The 19,463-nt window shown below is 51.3% G+C and overlaps 1 protein-coding gene across 10 annotated transcripts in view; it reads left to right on the top strand.

Annotated features, from left to right (window-relative positions):
• MYO9B (myosin IXB) overlaps positions 1-19,463 on the top strand; it is an 86,367-nt gene that overhangs the window by 39,896 nt on the left and 27,008 nt on the right. For all 10 annotated transcript variants that reach the window (XM_088029110.1, XM_088029095.1, XM_028126841.2 and 7 more), the window contains 9 exons: positions 4,611-4,705; positions 10,088-10,150; positions 10,558-10,657; positions 10,921-11,021; positions 13,041-13,170; positions 14,720-14,809; positions 16,231-16,347; positions 16,685-16,819; positions 18,072-18,193. In XM_088029110.1, the coding sequence (XP_087885236.1) occupies positions 4,611-4,705; positions 10,088-10,150; positions 10,558-10,657; positions 10,921-11,021; positions 13,041-13,170; positions 14,720-14,809; positions 16,231-16,347; positions 16,685-16,819; positions 18,072-18,193 (953 nt within the window). The remainder of the gene's footprint in view (positions 1-4,610; positions 4,706-10,087; positions 10,151-10,557; positions 10,658-10,920; positions 11,022-13,040; positions 13,171-14,719; positions 14,810-16,230; positions 16,348-16,684; positions 16,820-18,071; positions 18,194-19,463) is intronic.

Here is a 19,463-nt window from a genome sequence, read left to right as displayed (position 1 = left end):
TCCTGCCTGCCCTCAGACTTCAGGGAAGTGAGCAGGCCTCTCTGTGCCTCAGTTTCCTCATCTGAAGTGGGGCACAGCTGTCTCGCAGAGGAGTAGAAGCAAAAGAAAGAGAAGCCCCATCTCACCTGGTATGGGACTGGACTCACCATGGGTCATTCTGTGATGTTACCACCATTCTTCCTAAAATGTTAACCATGCATTTCAGCCTAGAGCAGAGGCGGCAACCTGCTTAGATAGAAAATGCATCTTCTAAAATTTCTGGCTAAGTAAGATGCTCAACCTAAATTTCTCCAAATTAAAAAACCCTTTTGAATTTCCCAAAAGAACCTCAAAGGACAAGGACAGTTGGAAGAAAGTCAGAGGTCCCCCCAGCTCTTGTCACCCTCAGCAGGGTCAGGGGTGGCCTGGGAAGGGCACACAGTGCCCTCCCTGGGCCCACGATCATCTGCCCAGTCAGAGGAAGGGGTGGGTGTGTTGCTTCTTTGTTCCTTTTACCTAGAAATCATGGCTGGAGGATTTTGAACTACTTTATGGGTTTTTTCCTTCTATCATGATTCTGGGGTGTTTTTGTTTTTGTTTTTAAGATTTATTTATTTATTAATTTATTTGATAGAGACACAGCGAGAGAGGGAACACAAGCAGGGGGAGTGGGAGAGGGAGAAGCAGGCTTCCCGCGGAGCAGGGAGCTCGATCCCAGGACCCTGGGACCATGACCTGAGCTGAAGGCAGACGCTTAACGACTGAGCCACCCAGGCGCCCTGTTAATGTTTGTTTTTTTTTTCTTTTGGTCATAGTGTGTAACTTATATTAGAAATGTGTACTTTATGTTAGATAAGGGAAAGAAGTGTTTCCAGGAAAGTAGAGGCCTTTCTCCCATAGCATTTTGCCAGCACTGTGGCTTTTCTGGCCTGGTGGGAAGACAGCATTAACATGTTGGCCTCCGCGGCCCCAGTGCCAGATCACATCGCATCACTGCCGGCGCCTGGATCCCGCTTCTTCTCTCCCGGCCACTCCGGGCCCCACATGATCACCCGGCACACCGTCCTGCCTTGTACTCCCATGCACTCGGAGGCCATGCGCTCACCCGTCCAGCCCCCAGAGCAGCTACACAATAGCTCCCCTGGCTGTGAGCGCCAGGCTAGCATTTCCTCCTCCTCCGACATATAATAGCAGCAACCGGATATTTTTAGACTGGCTTTGAAAAGTCGCAGTGTGCTGAGACCGCATACCAGACGCATGAGGTCACTGCCCCCCCCCCCCCCCCCCCGCCGACCCCGCAAAGCCTGGGCTGCACAGAGCTGGTGGGCCCTCGCATCCCGAAGACATTCCCTCTTTTGGTCCCCAAGACACCATCCCTGACTGTTTCCTTAGAAATCCCACGGAGTCTTGCCCCGAGTTCTAAAGGGGGACTGCCGTGGGTCTTTGGGATGTGCATGCATGTTGCCGGGGTGCCTCTGCAGCAGGCCCTGGACCTGGATGCTGCAGGGGCCCCAGCACAGAGAGAGGCCTGTTCCCCGGGGAAGGAGCCCACACAGGCTCGGGCATTGCTGCGCCATCTGCTCGTAGTTAGGCAGGCGGGCTTGCTCACGGAGTTTATTTTAGTTCGGAGCAGGGGGAGGGCCCGGGCCTGTCCTCAGCTCAGATGGCACCCCATGGGGTCTCGTGAGCCCGGAATGAAAGGAGGAAACGGACCTGTTGCCTGCTGATTCCTGGAGCAGAACGGCAAGAGTCCCCGGGCTTTACTCCAGACAAAAAACACAGTTCCAAGGCTGAACTTGAGGGAAACCAGAGATGAAACCTAGAAAGACAGTTTTCTTCCTCACAGGACTCCTTGGACCTTATAGTGCCCAGGGGCGTCCTCACGACAGGATGAAGGGCCCACAGAGCCCTTGACCACCCAACCCTACAGACCCCTTTAATCTCCGTCTGTATATAGCAGCGCTTCTCAGCAATTCAGCCAGCTCTGGGAACATTTCTGATTGTCGCAGATGCTGTCTGGCAGGTGGAGGCTCAGGACCCCACAGTGCACAGGACGTCACATACCGCAGGACATGGTCGTTCCCATTGGCTGAAGAGCCCCTGTGTTTAATCCAACTCTCCAGAGACTTTCAAAACCTGGCAATGGACAACAGGTCCTAAGGAAGCATTTGTGAAGAAGAGAAGGGGGCTCTGTGGCCACTGTCTTGACTCAGGAATACACCTCCTCACACTGGGTTCTGCCTCCGTAAGGCCATGTGGCGCCCACTCCCCACCGAAAGTGCCCGGCCACCACCCTGCCCTGAGCAGATCCCCCCCTGTGCACCTCCGGGCCAGGTTGCCTCTTTGGGGCTCCTCCTTCATTGGTACACTCTTGCTGGGTGACTTGGCCCCAGGTCCTTCAGCAGGGCCCATTCCTGGGGTCTGGCGCCCGTGGAACAGTGGGGCAGGAAGTTCTTGTCCTGTGACACCCCCTCCCCCCCCCCCGCCCGCCAGCCAGGTGCCGCTTTCCTGGTCCCGAGCTCTGCGGAACGGAGCCATTCTCAAAGGAAGTGTCCTGGGCTGCCCCCCAGCAGACGCTTTTTTGTGGGGCTTCTGCCTTCGGATTGCCACACCAGAAGCTCTGATCAGTGATCCACCTGCATTCATTTCCCTGCAGAATGAGGCCTTTAAGAAAACCCTGGATCCTGAGTCCCTTGCAGGCCTGGCCATCTCTCCCCACCCTGCCCTCCTCCCTCTGTCCCACCGGACCCTCAGACATCCACGCTCAGTCCCCACCCTGCAAACCTTGACAGTGGCCTTGCCACTTCCTCCCCGCTGCCCTCATACCTACACGGCCTCCCACACAGCTCAGCCTTCTCAAACTGGAACATTGTTGGCCCTTCTCGTGGGCACCAAGCTTCCCTTTCTGTGTGTGAGCAGGGCATCACCCCACCCCCCATGTCACCCCTTCTTTGGCCCCTGGAGCCACAAGGGCTTGGACAGCTGAGCACCAGGCTCCGCGATCGGTTCTGCCCTTCTCCCCTCCCCTGCCCCGCCCCACCACTCCCACCTCTGCCAGCATCTTGCTCCAGGAAACAGGGAAACCACCCCCAGCACCTTCCCTGCCCTGCATTCCTCCAAGGCTTTATCATACCCTCTCCCTGTCTGTTCACCCTTCAGGGGTGTTGCATACTTCATGGAGAAGGGGCACTCCAAGGCCCTGAGCAGGGTGTGTTCTCTGTCTTAATCTGGGTTGTGGACACACAGAAGGCCCAGGGGGGACCCCACTGAGTCAACAGATTCCGTGCACCGTGCATCCTTTCCTCTATATATTGGAAATAAAGCCCTGATTCATGCTGCCGTGAGAATGAACCCCAAAAACATCCTGCTAAGTGAAGGAAGCAAGACAAAAGGCCACATAATGTATGCTCCCACTTAGGCGAAATATCACACACGGGCAAATCCATAGTGACAGAAAGCAGACTGGTGGCTGCCAGGGACTGGAGGGGGCAGGAGGGGGGATAGGGAGTGACAGCTGATGGGGATGGGGGTCTCTTTTTGGGGTGATGGAAATGTTCTGGAACTAAACAGCGGTGATGGTTACACAACGTTGTGAATGTACTAAATGCCACTGAATTATTTTTAAATGGTTAATTGTATGTTATGCCAGTGTCACCCCAATCAAAAAATTTGTTGTGAGGGGCGCCTGGGTGGCTCAGTCGTTAAGCATCTGCCTTCGGCTCTGGTCACGATCCCAGGGTCCTGGGATCGAGCCCCGCATCGGGCTCCCTGCTCAGCGGGAAGCCTGCTTCTCCCTCTCCCACTCCCTCTGCTTGTGTTCCCTCTCTTGCTGTCTCTCTCTGTCAAATAAATAAATAAATAAAATCTTAAAAAAAAAAAGTGAGTTGTGAACCGGCTTGTCCTCCCACAGAACCGCAGGAGCCCTCCAGGCCGGGACCTGTCTCCACATCTGCTCCCTCCCAACCAGCCTCCTCTTCTCCTGGGGCACAGAGCCCGCATCAGCTTAGGGCGCAGCAGACTTCTTCTGGAAAGGGCCAGACAGTGAATATGTTCAGCTCTGCAGGCCAGAACGGTCTCTATCATGGTTATTCTGCTGCTGGAGTAAGAAAGCAGCCATGGGCAATCCATAAATGCACAGGCTTGGCTTCGTGCCAGTAAAACTTCGTTTATGAACGCTGAAACATGAATAGAATTTTCATGTGTCAGGAAGTACTAGTCTTGTTTTTTGGGGTTTTTTGGGTTTTTTTTTTTTGAGCAATTTACAAATGTCAAAACCACTCTTGGCTCACAGGCAATACAAAATAAGCAACAGACTGGATTTTAGCCCATGGACCAGAGTACACCCTCCGAACAATTATAACGGAAAAAGAATGCCGTTGATTAGCATTTTTCATGTCTGAGGCTTAAAACTTGAACCCCTCACACAACCCAAACACAGAGGTAATAAAGTATGTTGGCGCACACCTGGGCTACACTACACGCCTTTGTGTTTACCAGGCTCATCAGGGCCACTGGCTGACTTCAGGCAAATGAGTGTCCATGACGCCCAGGGGGACCTCCAAGGCTCCAGGCTGCGGCGTGTAGAAATTTCATCCTCACGACCTGAAAACCTGCTCTTGTTTTCCCCACAGGCTTTCGGAAATGCCAAAACGGCCCACAACAACAATTCCAGCCGATTTGGGAAATTCATCCAGGTCAACTACCTGGAGAGTGGCATCGTGAGAGGGTGAGTTGGCAGTCGCCTAGCTGCAGGCCACTGGCCTTGGTCCTGGGGTCCTGGGCATCCCTGCAAGGAGGAGCCAGCCTGGGAGCTCAGTGTGGAAACTGTGGCTCTGCAGATATGTGTGAATTGTACAGGGAAGCAAGTGTGGGTTTTATTTAAGTCAGTGATGTGAAGATCTGAGTTGTGGGTCAAAGTGGGAAGCGTAAGTGTGGGAGGGGCGGGACCTCTGTCCCCAGGTCATCGAGCCTGGGCCCAGGTGCCCAAGAAGCAAGTACAACAACCTGAAGGTGCTAGCGTGATGGAGTTTGCTAAGAGCAGGCGAGGACACACCAACCTATGTCTTGGTCTTGATGAGGTTTCAAATTCAGTGGGTCTGGGGATGCCATAGGCAGAGTTGATGTGGACTGTGGCAGTTGCCAAACATGTGCCCCTTTAGCCAGGAGAAGACATAAGGCTGGGTAGCAGAATGAAGTGGTTGTCCAAGGAAGTACTGAAGGTAGGCAGGTGGGTGAGTGGGAGGGAGGGACGATAGATTAATGGATGGAATTGTGGGTGGGTGGGTGGATGGATAGATGGATGGATTCATGGTTGGGTCAGTAGATGGATGGATTTGTGGGTGGGTGAGTAGGTAGATGAATAAATTCATGGACCGGGTGGGTAGGTGGATAGATTCATTGCTAGATGGGAAAATTCATAGATGGATGAATTCGTAGATTGATGGATCCATGGATGGATGAATGGATTAGGTAGATGCGTGAGTGGGTAGGTGGTAACTGGATTGTGAAGTTGATTGGTGAAAGTTAAAACAGACCAGCATTTTGTGCCAGAAATGTGAGTTCCTTAGGTGGAGGCACAGTCACTTCAACTAAATGTATAACATTGAAATTGTGTTTGTTACTCTGTGCAGTAGTTATGCTTAAGAAAATGGTAGCTTTGGGCGCCTGGGTGGCTCAGATGGTTAAGCGTCTGCCTTCGGCTCAGGTCGTGATCCCAGGGTCCTGGGATCGAGTCCCGCGTCGGGCTCCCTGCTCCTTGGGAGCCTGCTTCTCCCTCTGCCTCTCTCTCTCTCTCTCTCTCTCTCTCTCTCTGTTTGCCTTTAATGAATAAATAAATAAAATCTTTAAAAAAAAAAAGAAACTGGCAGCTCTGTGAGGTGAATTAATGTTACAAGGAATTACCTATTTTGTCACAGTATTTAAGTCATAATGTCATTTTCAGAATTCGGTTCTGTAGCATTTCTTTCTCTTTAAAAAGTAGATATTCTGGGTAGTTACAGTTTGGTTAAAAAATGTAATTGTGATTTAATACTGCATAATGTATTGGGTATTTTTTTTTAATATGCAAAGGTCTTATGAGCCAGTAAAACTCTTTCAGAGTAAGAAAAAAAGGCATCTTGGCATAGTCCAGGGTTACTCAAAGGGATCATCCCTGCCTCCACATTCTGGTGCGAGGGTCTGTGGTAGAAGCAGGATTTATACCAGTTCCAGGTGATGCTCTGAGTGGCCCAAATGCTCGACATGGGGGGGAGACCTGAGCAACAGGGCTAGAGTCCTAGAGAAGGCTGTAGCATTTCAGGAATGGAGAAGTCCTCGACTGGCGGGGCCTAGGGATTGAGTCCAAAGTATGTCAGTTCCTCTGTCCATCTTACCTGACTGATGATCATTTCAAATGACAATTCATATTCAAGACACAAATAGGAATGTTGTTTTCTCGAATCCTTCGGCCTCTGGCGTCTTTCCTTTTTGCCACTGCCCAGGCTCCAATGGGCAGTGGTCTGGGCCAGAGGCCCCACAATAAATGGCAATTCTGCTCTGGCCCCTCAGCCCCTCACAGACCATCCAGCGGTCCCCCCAGCTCAGTGCTGCAGGGCAGCTGCATGGGCATCGCCACCCCCTGTCCATGTTGCGGGGCCTCTGACCAGCAGGAGATGCCCAGAGTATCTTGTCAGGCACAGGACACAGAATTATACCCCATCTACAGTTCTGGGGGCTCCCTCAGGGGTGCAGAGATGCCAAAAGGCTGCCTCATGTTTTCCCGGGTCCCAGGCTGGCTCTGCAGCCGTGGGCCAGACGGGGAGCCTTTGCTCCCAGCTTGCTCCTCTGTGTGGTCTGTTTGGTGTCCTAGGGCTGCCAGAACAAAGTGCCACAAAACGGGGGGCTCAGAACAACAGGAACTTATTGGCTCACGGTGCTAGAGGTTGGAAGCCCGACATCAAGACGTAGGCAGGATAGCTGGAGGCTCCAGGAGAGGATTCTTTGTACCCTCTTGCGGCTTCTGGTGACCCCAGGCTTTCCTTGGCTTGTGGCCACATCACCCCAATCTCTGCTTCCACCATCACGTGGTCTTCTCCTCTGTGTCTCGGTGTTCTCTTCTACTTCTTAGGACTTTGTCCTTGGATTTAGGGTCCACCCTGATCTTGGAGGGTGATCATATCTCCAGGTGCCTTCCCTTAATTACATCTCCAAAGACCCTTTTTCCAAATAAGGTCACACTCACATCTTCTGGGGGCCACCGTGTGACCCAATGTGCCAGCAGGGGTTGGCCCTCAGCTATCCGGTGTAGCCTGTTCTGCCGGCCACAGCCCCCCATCAGGCTCTGGGCCAGAGGCCCTGGGTGGCTGAGTCTTATAGACCAACTTTTGAAAGTCCTGTGTCTGTGGCCTCAGACTCAGGAAAGGAAGTCCCACCTCAGACCGTGGCCTGCCCACTCTCCGAGGGGGAGGTGCACTTCCTGTCCAGGGAGTGGCCACAGCCAGCTGGGGAAGAGCAGGCCCAGACCCGGTTCTGCTTTTGGGGAGGTGACACTTCTCAGTGCCATTTCCTGTGGAGGCCAAGGGTCGGGGGCAGTCCAAACCTTCCTTCAGTTCCCCAATTTGCAAGGCCTCATCTTCCTGTGGGTTCAGTGGCTCAGTGCCGGGGGATCCCTGGCCCCCCTACGAACCCCAATAGAGGCCGGGGCCTTAAAAATGGTCAGGGAAAGGCATCATCAAATGGCAGCTCGATGCCAGTAAGGGGTCACTCTCCTTCTCCCCCCCCCACTGCCGACACAGCACAGGGAATTGGCCACAGGTGGAGATTCTTTTTTTTTTTTTAAAGGTTTTATTTATTTATTTGACAGAGAGTTAGAGAGAAGAGCACAGCAGGGGGAATGTCAGAGGGAGAGGGAGAAGCAGGCTCTGCACTGAGCAGGGAGCCCGATGTGGGACTCGATCCCAGGACCCCGGGATCACGACCTGAGCCGAAGGCAGACGCTTAACCATCTGAGCCACCCAGGCGCCCCACAGGTGGAGATTCTAACAGGAGTCTGATTCTAGAACCAGATGCGGCCTCCCTCCCTAGGAGAACAAGCCACCGATAACTAAAATAGTTACTAGCAGGGGGAAGGAATAGAAAAAAACATATGAGTTTGGAAGAAGAGAGGACACAGGCCGAGTCCGTGGACACCCGCCTGTGCCTGTTTTGTGTGCATGTGTCCCAGGTGAGGCCGCAGACAGGAGACTGCCGTCCTGGAGAGAGAGAGAGACAGGTAGCATCCAGCAAGCCCCAGACCAGGGGCCCAGTGCTGTCCCCCAGGTCTGCCCCCGCCTTGGTCACCAGCTGCCCCTCCTTTAAAACAGGATGCACTCAAATGAGGGTAGCCTGCAAAGCCATCCAGCTCCCACACTTGGTGGAACTCAGTGGGTGTGGAGGGAGCAGGGCCAATGCCTGGCTCGGGTCCCTGCCAGGCCACTTCCCTCCCGTGGGGTCGTAGGCAGCAGGTGGCCTCTTCAGTTTTCAGTATCTCGTCTTTCAGTGGGAGCCACTGTGCCCACCTCCAGGGTGGAAGGACTCAGGGCATTTAATTCCTGAGAAGGCACTAGATGCTCAAGGAATAGTCACCATTACCACTGCTAGCATTGAGAGTGTGGCTGTAGAGGTCTCTGACCCCTGGCCCAGAGGCCGTCCAGTCTTGTGGACCCCTGACATCAAACATCCGTCATCGGATGAACGGGTCGACACGATGTGCTGTGTCCAGCCACGAGAAGGGACAGAGTTCCGATACATGTTACAATGTGGCTAAATCTCAGAGTTCTCGGGCTGAGTGACAAGGCAGACAGTGTATATACCGAAGGATTATATTTCTTTAAAATTCTAGACAATGCAAACTAATCTATAGTGGGGCTGATCGGTGGCCACTTGGGGATGGGTGGCAGGGAGGGGTGACCAAGGGCCCAGGAAGCTGGGTCATGGTGGTGGGCACACAGATGTCTGCCTGTGTCACAACTCATCAGTTCACACGCTTCTAGTTTACCTTACGTCAGTGACAGCTAGTAAAGCTGGTGGAACAAAATAGGAAAGGACCCAGTCAAGACTCACCACGTTGCACACTTTAAGAATGTGTGGTTTGGGGGCGCCTGGGTGGCTCAGTGGTTAAGCATCTGCTTTTGGCTCAGGTCGTGATCCCAGGGTCCTGGGATCAAGCCCTGCACTGGGCTCCCTGCTCAGTGGGAAGCCTGCTTCTCCCTCTCCCACTCCCCCTGCTTGTGTTCCCTCTCTTGCTGTGTCTCTCTCTCTGTCAAATAAATAAATAAATAAATAAGAATGTGTGGTTTATATCAATAATGAAGCTGTAAAAAAAAAAAAAAAATAGAAAATGAACCTGTTAGCTTATATTTAGATTTTTAATGGGAGAAGCATTTAATTGCTGAGGAGGTGGTGAATGCAGGGGTGACCTTCTATATTGTCCATGAAAACATGGGTATAATCACTCGGGTTCCTGCTGCCTGAGGGGGTTCCCCCAGGATGCTCCTTGAGCTTGCCGAGCAATGATCAGCCCGCATCTGGTCTGGGGAGCAGAAGTGGCCGACCTGAGTTCCTTATTTTTATGGACGGCAGTCATAGAATAAGGCAACACTTAGGGTGATTTTTAGGGTAGTTATATTTACAACACTTAGACTGATTATATTTGCAACATTTAAATTGGTTGTATCTGCGACATTTAGGATGATTATATTTCTTTTTTTGTTGTTTTGTTGTTGTTGTTGTTGTTTTAAGATTTTATTTATTTATTTGTTTGAGACAGAGAGTGTGAGAGCACAAGCAGGAGGAAGGGGCAGAGGCAGAGGGAGAAGCAGACTCCCTTGCTGAGCAGGGACCCTGACTCGGGGCTCGATCCCAGGACTCTGGGATCATGACCTGAGCCGAAGGCAGATACTTAACTGACCCGATGCTTAACCTAACTCACCCCGGCGCCCCGTATTCCTAGAGGTGATTTAGGTACCTATGTTTACCTTGTATCAAAGGAAGTTAATCCACAGCTGGCTTTATTATGGTAACAAATAGTTCTTCCAGAAAACTCTTATCAAAATGTTAACATCTTATTCTTTCATCTTCCTTCTAATGACAGAGCTGTTGTCGAAAAATACCTGCTTGAAAAGTCCCGCCTGGTCTCTCAAGAGAAGGATGAGAGGTAGGAGGAAATTTCCTTGGTGACCCACCACATCTGCTTTCTTCCCCACAAAGGAGAGAAGCAGGTGTCCTGGGCCGACAGGAGGCCGTGGCTGATCTCCCAGGATCGAGGCTGCTCTGTGGCTGCAAGCTTTGCACTCATACCTCCTAAACCACCTTTTTTGGGCTTATTTTTGTGCCTACCCCAGGCTTTTACCCAGAGTAATACCCCCGCATCCACAGACATCTACTCACCGGAGAAGCTCAGAGTTTGGTTTTTAGAATCGACTTATTGTCTCAAATTGGTACATATTTGAGGTGCTTTTTTTCCCCCCAGTGTGGGCTCCAAAGCAATATTAGCAGTGGTTTGAAGAGTAGCTATCGTGTGGTCTCCAAAAACAAATTTTTTCTCCTTGTTTTGACCCACAGGAACTACCACGTGTTTTATTATTTGTTACTTGGCGTCAGCGAGGAAGAGCGTCAAGAATTTCAGCTCAAGCAGCCTGAAGATTATTTCTACCTCAACCAGGTAAACAGCCCCGTGTCCTGGCCACAAACGCCGCCTCTGTTCCCCACAGCTGTTTACGCGCTACCGGGAGGTCAGAGGCTGTCTGCCTGGGCCCTCTCCGGCCCCCAAACCGACTCCAAGGAGGCCCAGAGAAGGCGGCATAAAGGGGCCCATTCATTCCCCGTGTCCTGAGCCCTGCCCCCTCGGTTCCAGCCAAAATCACTCTTGCACGCCACCCTCGCCAGCCCAGAAATACCCAGAGTACCACTGATTTTGTTTTTCAGCATAACTTGAAGATCGAAGATGGAGAAGACCTAAAGCATGACTTTGAGAGACTCAAGCAGGCCATGGAGATGGTGGGCTTCCTCCCAGCCACCAAGAAGCAGTAAGTGGGCGGGCCGGCCATCCCACCTTTTCCTGCGTGGAGGAGACACACATCTTACCTAAGGCCCCTCTCTGAGAGCTGACTGACACCCCAGTGGGAGCTAAGACACTAAAGGAGGGCAGCCCAGGCGCCTGGGTGGCTCAGTCGGTTAAGCAACTGCCTTCAGCTCAGGTCATGATCCTGGAGTCCCGGGATCGAGTCCCGCATTGTGCTCCCTGCTCGGCAGGGAGTCTGCTTCTCCCTCTGACCCTTCCCCCTCTCATGCGCTCTCTGTCTCTCATTCTCTCTCTCAAATAAATAAAATCTTAAAAAAAAAAAAAAAAAGAGGGCAGCCCAATGAGCATGAGCTCATGAAAAGGGACGTTAGTCATTAGTCACTGGGAGATGTCAAACCACGGGGCTTTTGCCCAACAGTGCAGATGTACCTCACGCTTAAAAATGGTCACGATGGTGAATTTTACATGATGTGTATCTTACCACGATTAAAATTTTGAAAAATTTTTTGAAAGCCGCACAGCGTCCTTGCCACACCTGCCCGATGTTTGGTATGCCCAGCGGGAATGCCTGCACACTTCTCGGAGGGCACAGATTGGGCCAGCCCCTTTGGAAAACCCTCTGCAGTTTCTACGAGAGCTGTGTCTGCCCAACACCATGCGTGCGTGTGCTGACTCAGAGATACGCACATGGCAGCCTTATTATTTACTGCCAAAAATTAGGAACCCCCCCCGACACACACACACAAATGCTCACCAGCGGGAATTAAATAAAATAACTAAACAAACAGCTTCATTTCACGCAGGGCTGGGCAGACTTTCTGTAAAGGGCCAGATAGTCCAATTTTCAGTTTCAGGGGCCAGATGGTCACTGTTGTGTGTTCTTCTCCGTGCTTATTGTTTTAACACCCCCGCAAAAAAACTGAAGAACCATTCTTAGCTCCGAGGCTGTCCAGTAATGGGCCATAGAGTGCCACTCCCTGGACTCCACGCACAGCAGTGGTGCTCAGCTGGAGTCACTTCTGCCCCCACAGGACAGCTGGCCATGTCTGGAGACATGTTTCATCACCACACTGTGTAGGGGAAGGAGGAGAGGGACACAGCTGCTAGCACCTAATGGGCAGGGGCCAGGGGTGCAGCTCAGCATCCCATAGTGCACTGGACAGCCCTCCGCAGCAGTGATCTGGCCCCATGAATCCGCAGGGCCAAGGCTAAGAAATGCTGGCTTGCAGCATTGAGTATGGCCATGCCAGTTCACACAGGAACGTACATAGCACCCCCATGTCACAGTCTTCCAGTGACAGGCCAGATACAAGTACATATGATTTCACTGACATCAAGTTCATGGACAGCGTTAGGATGCAAGGATAGCTGTTCCTCTGCAGGAGCTGGGGTGGGTTCCAGTGCCTGGAATGTTCTATTTCTTGCTCTGAGTGCTCATTACAGGGAGGTGTATGTTTTGTGACAGTTTATCAAAATATGCTTAAGAATTGTGTGCTTTTTTCTGCCTGTTTTTTATGCCTGGCAGGTTTTTTGGGGTTTTTTTTTCTTTTGCATTTTTTTTCTCATGCATATTAGGCTCCCATAAAAAAATTTTTAAGCACTCCCCTCACCAAAAAAAAAAAAAAAAAAAAATCAAAACCACCCAGGTCAGCCATCTGTCTACAAAATCACGTTCCACAAAGGGTCCCCAGCAGTGACATCGGACTTTTTTTTTTAAGATTTACTTATTTATTTATTTGACAGAGAGAGTGACCGAGAGAGAGGGAACACAAGCAGGGGGAGTGGGAGAGGGAGAAGCAGGCTTCCTGCTTCCTGCAGGACTCAATCCTAGGACCCTGGGATCATGACCTGAGCTGAAGGCAGATGCTTAACAACTGAGCCACCCAGGCGCCCTGGACCTTTTTTAACTTCATATGTCTGACTGGACTTGGCTGGTTGTATGAATTCAGCCCAAGTGGCTGGAAGCTTCTGTCATCTTACGACTCTGGAAGCCACCCCAACCTAGGCTCCTTTGCTCTCCCAGGATTTTTTCCGTCCTCTCAGCCATCCTGTACCTGGGCAACGTCACGTACAAGAAGAGAGCCACGGGCCGAGACGAAGGTCTAGAGGTCGGGCCCCCCGAAGTGCTGGACACGCTGTCCCAGCTCCTGAAGGTACGGCTCCCTGCACTCGGCCATGGTAGCCAGCGAGGACCCAGAACTTCCTGTATGGGCCTCGCGTCTATAAACCGGGGTCTGTCTGCCCGCTTCCTCCCCACAATCTGTGCAACACCTCTTCCTTGGTTCTCTTTTTCTTTTTTTTTTTTTAATTGAGGTATAATCGTCATACAGCCTTATGTTAGTTTTGGCGTTATGACAGAATGATCGTCAAAAGCAATATTTGTCTATATTGCAAAATGATGACCACAGTAAGTCCTGTTAATATCTGTCACCACACATGGTTACAGAATCGGGTTTTTCTAGTGATGAGAACTTGGAAGATCTACTCTCAGTGACTTGGAGTTATGCCATATGGTATTCTGAGGTCCCCGTGCTGGACATGACATTTCTGGGACTTATTTATTTTATAACTAGAAGTCTGTTCCTTCTGACCCTCTTTATAACCTGGTTTACCCACCCTCGTCCCCTGCCTCTGGCAACCACCAATCTGTTTTCTGTATCTGTCAGCTTGGTTTAGTTTGGGGGGTTTTGGGAGGGGTTTTTTTTGGTTTGGGTGTGTGTGTGTGTGTGTGTGTGTGTGTGTTTTGGGTTTTGGTTTTTGTTTTTTTTGTGGGTTGGTTTTTTTTTTTTGGTTTTTTTAGATTCCACATACCAGTGAGATCATACTTGTTTTACTCTGACTTATTCCACTTAGCATAATGCCCTCAAGGGCATTCTATCCCTTCCTCCTTTCTCAAGGACGCCCTCCTGAGCACAGCTGCACCCCGTCTCAGCCCCTCATGTGAAAGGCCCTTCGAAACCACACTTTGATCAGCGAGGTCATATGCTCATTGGACCTGCCATCCCGTTGTCCACTGGCACTTGTCAACCCCCAGGGGGCACTGGGCAGTGTCCAGAGGCATCTGTGGGTTGTCACAACCCAGAAGAGCTACTGTCATGTAGTGGGTGAGGCCAGGGATGCTACTTGTCATATAATGCACAACACAGCTTCCCCACAGCAAAGAATGATCCGGCCCCGAGTGTCCACGGGGCCAGATCTGAGAAGTCCTCCCCTCATCTTTCTGTTTTCTAAGCATACATTCCACCTGTGGCTCTTAAAGAGCATGTGCCTGCGTGCAGGAGCCTGACTTCTGTTGTGTTTGTGGGGATGAGTAAGCACACCTGCCAGGAGATTCGGGCAGCTTCCCTGGCCCCTACTCTTGACTGCCTCTGGCTTGTGAAGAGGGCTTGGCAGTCAGGAGGGAACAGGCCAGGAACCCACTCCAACAGCGACGTCTATAAATGCAGGCTGCCAGGCAGCACACGGGCCCACAGGGACCCCCAGGCCTATGTGACCGTCCTCCCAGGGCCATTGACCGAGCCTGTGAGTGTGATGATTCAGAAACACACTGAGCATAGCACACATCACGCGGTGGGCTTCGGGCCCACTTCCTGGTGCGGCTGCTGGAAGTCCTCCTGCCACCTTTCTCGGGCTTCCAGCCCTACCTCAGGGATATGAGGACCTGCCCAACAAGCCTTCTCTCCCTCCCCGACCTCGAAACAGGTGAAGCGAGAAATCTTGGTGGAGGTCCTGACCAAAAGAAAAACGGTGACAGCCAATGACAAACTCATCCTTCCCTATAGTCTCAGCGAGGTGAGCACCACCCTGGGCTCTCGCGGGGCGCCGGGCTGCAAACCACAAGTTGGAGGGGGGGCTCTGGAAACAGCCGGCCTAGATAGCCTTTTCCCTGTCTTGAAAAGCTGTGACATTGTCTCTGGTTCTCACGTGAGCTCAAGCACAGCTCAGAGCAGCTTCTACAGCACACTTCAGCCCTAGGGCCAGAACTCAGGCCACACGTGTTCTGCTCGGTGTTTCTGTGCTAGTTCTCACTACTAGGGGATGGCTGTCTGCAGCCCGCAGGCCAAATCCAGCGCACTGCCTGCTTTTGTAAATAAAGTTTTATTGGCACAGCCACGCCCCCCCCTTTTTTTACATGCTGCTTTGCTGCTGTGTTGGCAGAACCAGGTGATCATGACAGGACCATCTGGCCCTCACAGCTGAACATACTGACCTTCTGGCCTTTAAAGTTTGTTGACCCCCCTGCCCAGGCTAGTGTATGACCTTTACAACCATTAAGTGCGTCCCTGGATCTTGATAGGACACCTCTCTCTGGCCTTTGCCCCAGCCAGGATGTTTTCCTTGTGATGGGTTTTTCTTGCGTTTTTACGTCTCAAGAGCAGTGGGCCTCGCAGCTTGCAGCTTGGATGGCCACAGGAAAATGCCTAGCCATGGCAGGGATTTTTAGGTGGTGGTAGAAACTGCTTGGGCATCTTCAGTGGGCACCATGTACGTTCTGAGCCCCCACAGGCAAAGGTCCCCTGAAATGTTCTGTAAAAGTTGCCACAGGACACCTGAGCCCCCAGCAGCTTGGCTGCCCCTGAGGGACGGGACACCGAGGGACAGATGCCAGGTGTGAGGGTTCTGTATCCCTCGGGGCCCCCTTTCCACAACCTCCCGGGAAAGGCAAAACCAAGACATGTGTTCTAGATCTGAATTGTAGCCAAGCACATCTGTCACAGCCTAGATCTGAGTACATAAAGGAAACAATTTCTTGTATGTAAATTAGACCTCCGTAAGCCTCTTTTTTAATTTAAAAGCCATTACTGCGTTCATGCGCACGCTGACATCTCCACGATGCTCCCAGAGCTGCAAGGGACCTACCTGGCTTCCCACCCAGCTCGGCCTCCTGGCTGGTTCTTCCCACGGGCTGGCCCGGCACCCTCCCTGAGCCTGTGTTCCATCCTCAGCATCCCCAGGTTGCTCTGAGGAATGGGCTGGCTCGTGAGAAAGACTTCGCTGAACCTTAGGCTGCCGGGTCCGAGCTTCATAGTTCGTGCTTCGGTGTGCAGGGGCATCCCGAGCTGACAGGTGGCGTGCAGAGTAAGAGGGGGTGTGTCCAGTGAGTGGGGTGTTCAAAGTCACAGCCTCGATTTTCCTGTGAGTGCAGACCTCTGGGTGGTGCAGCACAGGGCCCACGTTGTCGAGGTGTGACGCTCTCCACCCTGTGCCCGCAGGCTATCACTGCCCGCGACTCCATGGCCAAGTCCCTGTACAGTGCTCTGTTCGACTGGATCGTCTTGCGGATCAACCATGCCCTCCTCAACAAGAAAGACATGGAAGAGTCTGTCTCGGTGAGAGCCCCCACCCCTGTCTGCTCCACCAAGCAGAGCTGGGGAAGGCCGGGCCTTCAGTGTCACACACCGTCGGCAGATGGCCCGTGATGTCAGAAGCCAAGGTGGCTTTTGTTGGTGTCAGGGGAGAGGCCGGTTGCTCCGAGGGGCAGGCCCAGGGAACAGGATGGGGCGCAGTTCTCAGGACCCAGTGCACGGTGAACACATGGAGTCCCTTGTTCACATATTACAGATTCCAAGGCAGTGACAGCAGAGTGGTCAGCCGAGCGCAGAGCCCACACAACCAAACAGGTCACTTCCACAGGAGCAGTAATAACCGTTTTCTTTGTCTTGCCAGTGCTTGTCCATTGGGGTCCTCGACATATTCGGATTTGAAGACTTCGAGAGGAACAGTTTTGAACAGTTCTGCATCAACTATGCCAACGAGCAGCTTCAGTATTACTTCAACCAGCACATTTTCAAACTAGAACAGGTAAGGAAATGCCATCTGTTGCCTAGGCAGCCCAACGTGGGGCGGAATGAGCCGTAATCCGCAACACGATCCAGATCCCCCGGGGTCTCCCTCGGGGTCCGGTTTGCTGGTGAACCAGCCCTGGAATCTTTCTTTACAGAAGAGAAAGTCTGGGAAAACCTGGCCCCGGCTTGGATGAGGCAGCCATTGGGGGCATTTTTGTCCATGGGTCAATTTTGTACCTTCTTTCTGCTCAAATGTGAAAATCCATCCAATGGGAGAGAAAAGGAGTTGCCTTGTAAGGATTTGCTTTGGTCAACAATTTTGACAATCTGTCTTCCGTGTCTCTTCACTACTACACACACAGCCGTCTTTACCCTTGTATTATCTGTCACATTGATGATTTGGACAGGAAAAAAAAAAATGATGGGCTTATATAAATATCTAGCTGATTTTACTATTAAACTTTCCTTCTGGCTGTTGAGCCCCTGAAGCGTGGCTGGTCCACATTGAGTTGTGTGGCAATAGTGAAACACAGTGGATTACCAACACATCATGCAAAAGAAAAAGAACATAAAATTCCTCATTGATTATTTTACATTAATCACGTGTTGACGCAATCATAGTTTGGATATATTGGGTTAAATTAACTATATTATTAAAGTTAACTTCACCTGTTTGTTTTTACCTTTTTAACTGTGATTATTAGAAAATTCAAAGTTACATAGGGCACACTCACTACCTGGCATTATATCACTTGCATTATTGGACATTGAGGTTCCAGAGCAGGGGCCAGCAAATGGCAGCTCACAGGTCCAGTCTGGCCCCACAACCTGTTTTTGTTAATAAACCTTTATTGGCATGTGGCCACGCCCACTTGTCTATATATCGTCGATGGCCTCTTTCATGCTACCACAGCAGGATCGTGACAAGACATGATCTAGCTCATAAAGTTTAATTTATTTACCATCTGGCCCTTTACAGAGAAAGATTGCTGGCCCCTGGGACACATTAAGTGTGATTTTAAGCATCTTGTATGTTTGATGTTTAAGCATGTACTGTTTCCTGTTGTTATTAATAATTTTTCCTGTTATTAATAGTTTTATATAATTATGAATATATTTCCGTTGATATATCAACACATGTTCTGTTATTTCCACACGTATGTATGAATACATACGTGCATGCATATATTCATATACACCACATGCTGTGTAAACGATAACATAGCCACGAGGTAGTGAGATTACCAGCTAAGCCCTACACCCTGCAGGAGGAGTACCAGAGCGAAGGGATCTCATGGCACAACATTGATTACACTGATAACGTCGGCTGCATCCATCTCATCAGCAAGAAGCCCACGGGGCTCTTCTATCTGCTGGACGAAGAGAGCAAGTGAGTGTCCACGGCCCAGTTCCCCCTGCAAACATGGTTCCCTAGCCCCTGGAGCCTCGCCTTGAATCCACACCATCCCCAAGAACTTCTGAGTTTGTCACACTCATTTGGCCACAAATCCTGACCTCACGTTCGCAAAGGGCACGTAGCATTTATCACGGAAGTACTAACACGTGCGATAACTCGATTCTGAAACACGCACACCCGGGAGTTGTTAAGAAAGGGACACAGGGCCTGAGTCTAGGAACTGGGCACAGGGTTGGTGCATGCTTGCAAAGGGCAACACATGGGATCGGGGGCCCAGACGCGCCACACTGACCACTGAGCCTGGCACCCCTCGTCCAGAGGACACCGTGAAGGCTGGAAGGGGTATGGATGAAGTGCCTTACCCCTGGGCACCCAGCCGTGGTCACTGAAATTCGCTCACTGAATTTGTTAACCTGCGGCTCCGTTAATGACCACAAAGCACAGGCAGCTTTAAACAACAAATGTATTCTCTCTTGGTCCTGGAGGCCAGACTTGCAAAATCGGTATCACTGGGCTGAAATCCAGGTGTGGGCAGGGTTGCACTCCCTCCAGAGGCTTTAGGGGGTGGTCCTTCTTCGCCTCTTCCAGTTCCTGGGGGCCCCCAGCGTTCCGTGGCTTGTGGCTGCATCACCCCAGTCTCTGCCTCTGTGGTTACATCACCATCTCTTCTATCTCTGTCTCATCTCCTCTTCTCATAAAGATTCCAATCCACTGGATGAATGCCTCCCCAGTGACCTCATCTTAACTAATTACATTCGTAAAGACCCTATTTCTGAATCAGGTCACTCTCATAGGTTCCCAGGGTCAGGATGTGGACACATCTTTCTATCAACAACTTTTTATCTGCCCCTCGTCTGCTTCGGAAGTCCCTGTGGGGCTGGGCTGAATCAGGATCCTCTCCTGCCTCAGACCCAGGCCCCACCTGAGACGGGACAGACACATCCATTCATAGCTGGGATCCAGGTAGAGAATGTTGAGATAAGAAGACAGGCAGGCTGCTAGGAAGGGTTAACCTGTCACTCCCAGGAAACCCAGAGCTGGATCCGGAGGAGGAATGTGAGGCAGGGCCGGGCTGAGCAGGGTTGTATCTGTCTTTGTTTAAAATCTTGCTATTTTTGTTCATCATGGATTTTTTTTTTTTTTGCATTAATCTGGATTTTCTAAAATAGTGCGTTAAAATGGCATTTATCCCAACGACTGAGTGAGCAGATTCCTCACTCCACACCCTTTCCCCAGCCCTGGA

The sequence above is a fragment of the Eumetopias jubatus genome, unplaced genomic scaffold, assembly GCF_037043125.1.
Source record: "Eumetopias jubatus isolate StellerSeaLion01/CBP00866 unplaced genomic scaffold, mEumJub1_p1.0 scaffold_1, whole genome shotgun sequence".
Classification (NCBI taxonomy): Eukaryota; Metazoa; Chordata; class Mammalia; order Carnivora; family Otariidae; genus Eumetopias; species Eumetopias jubatus.
The sequence above is the reverse complement of the archived record's forward strand: the minus strand, read 5'-3'. Positions and strand labels throughout refer to the sequence as shown.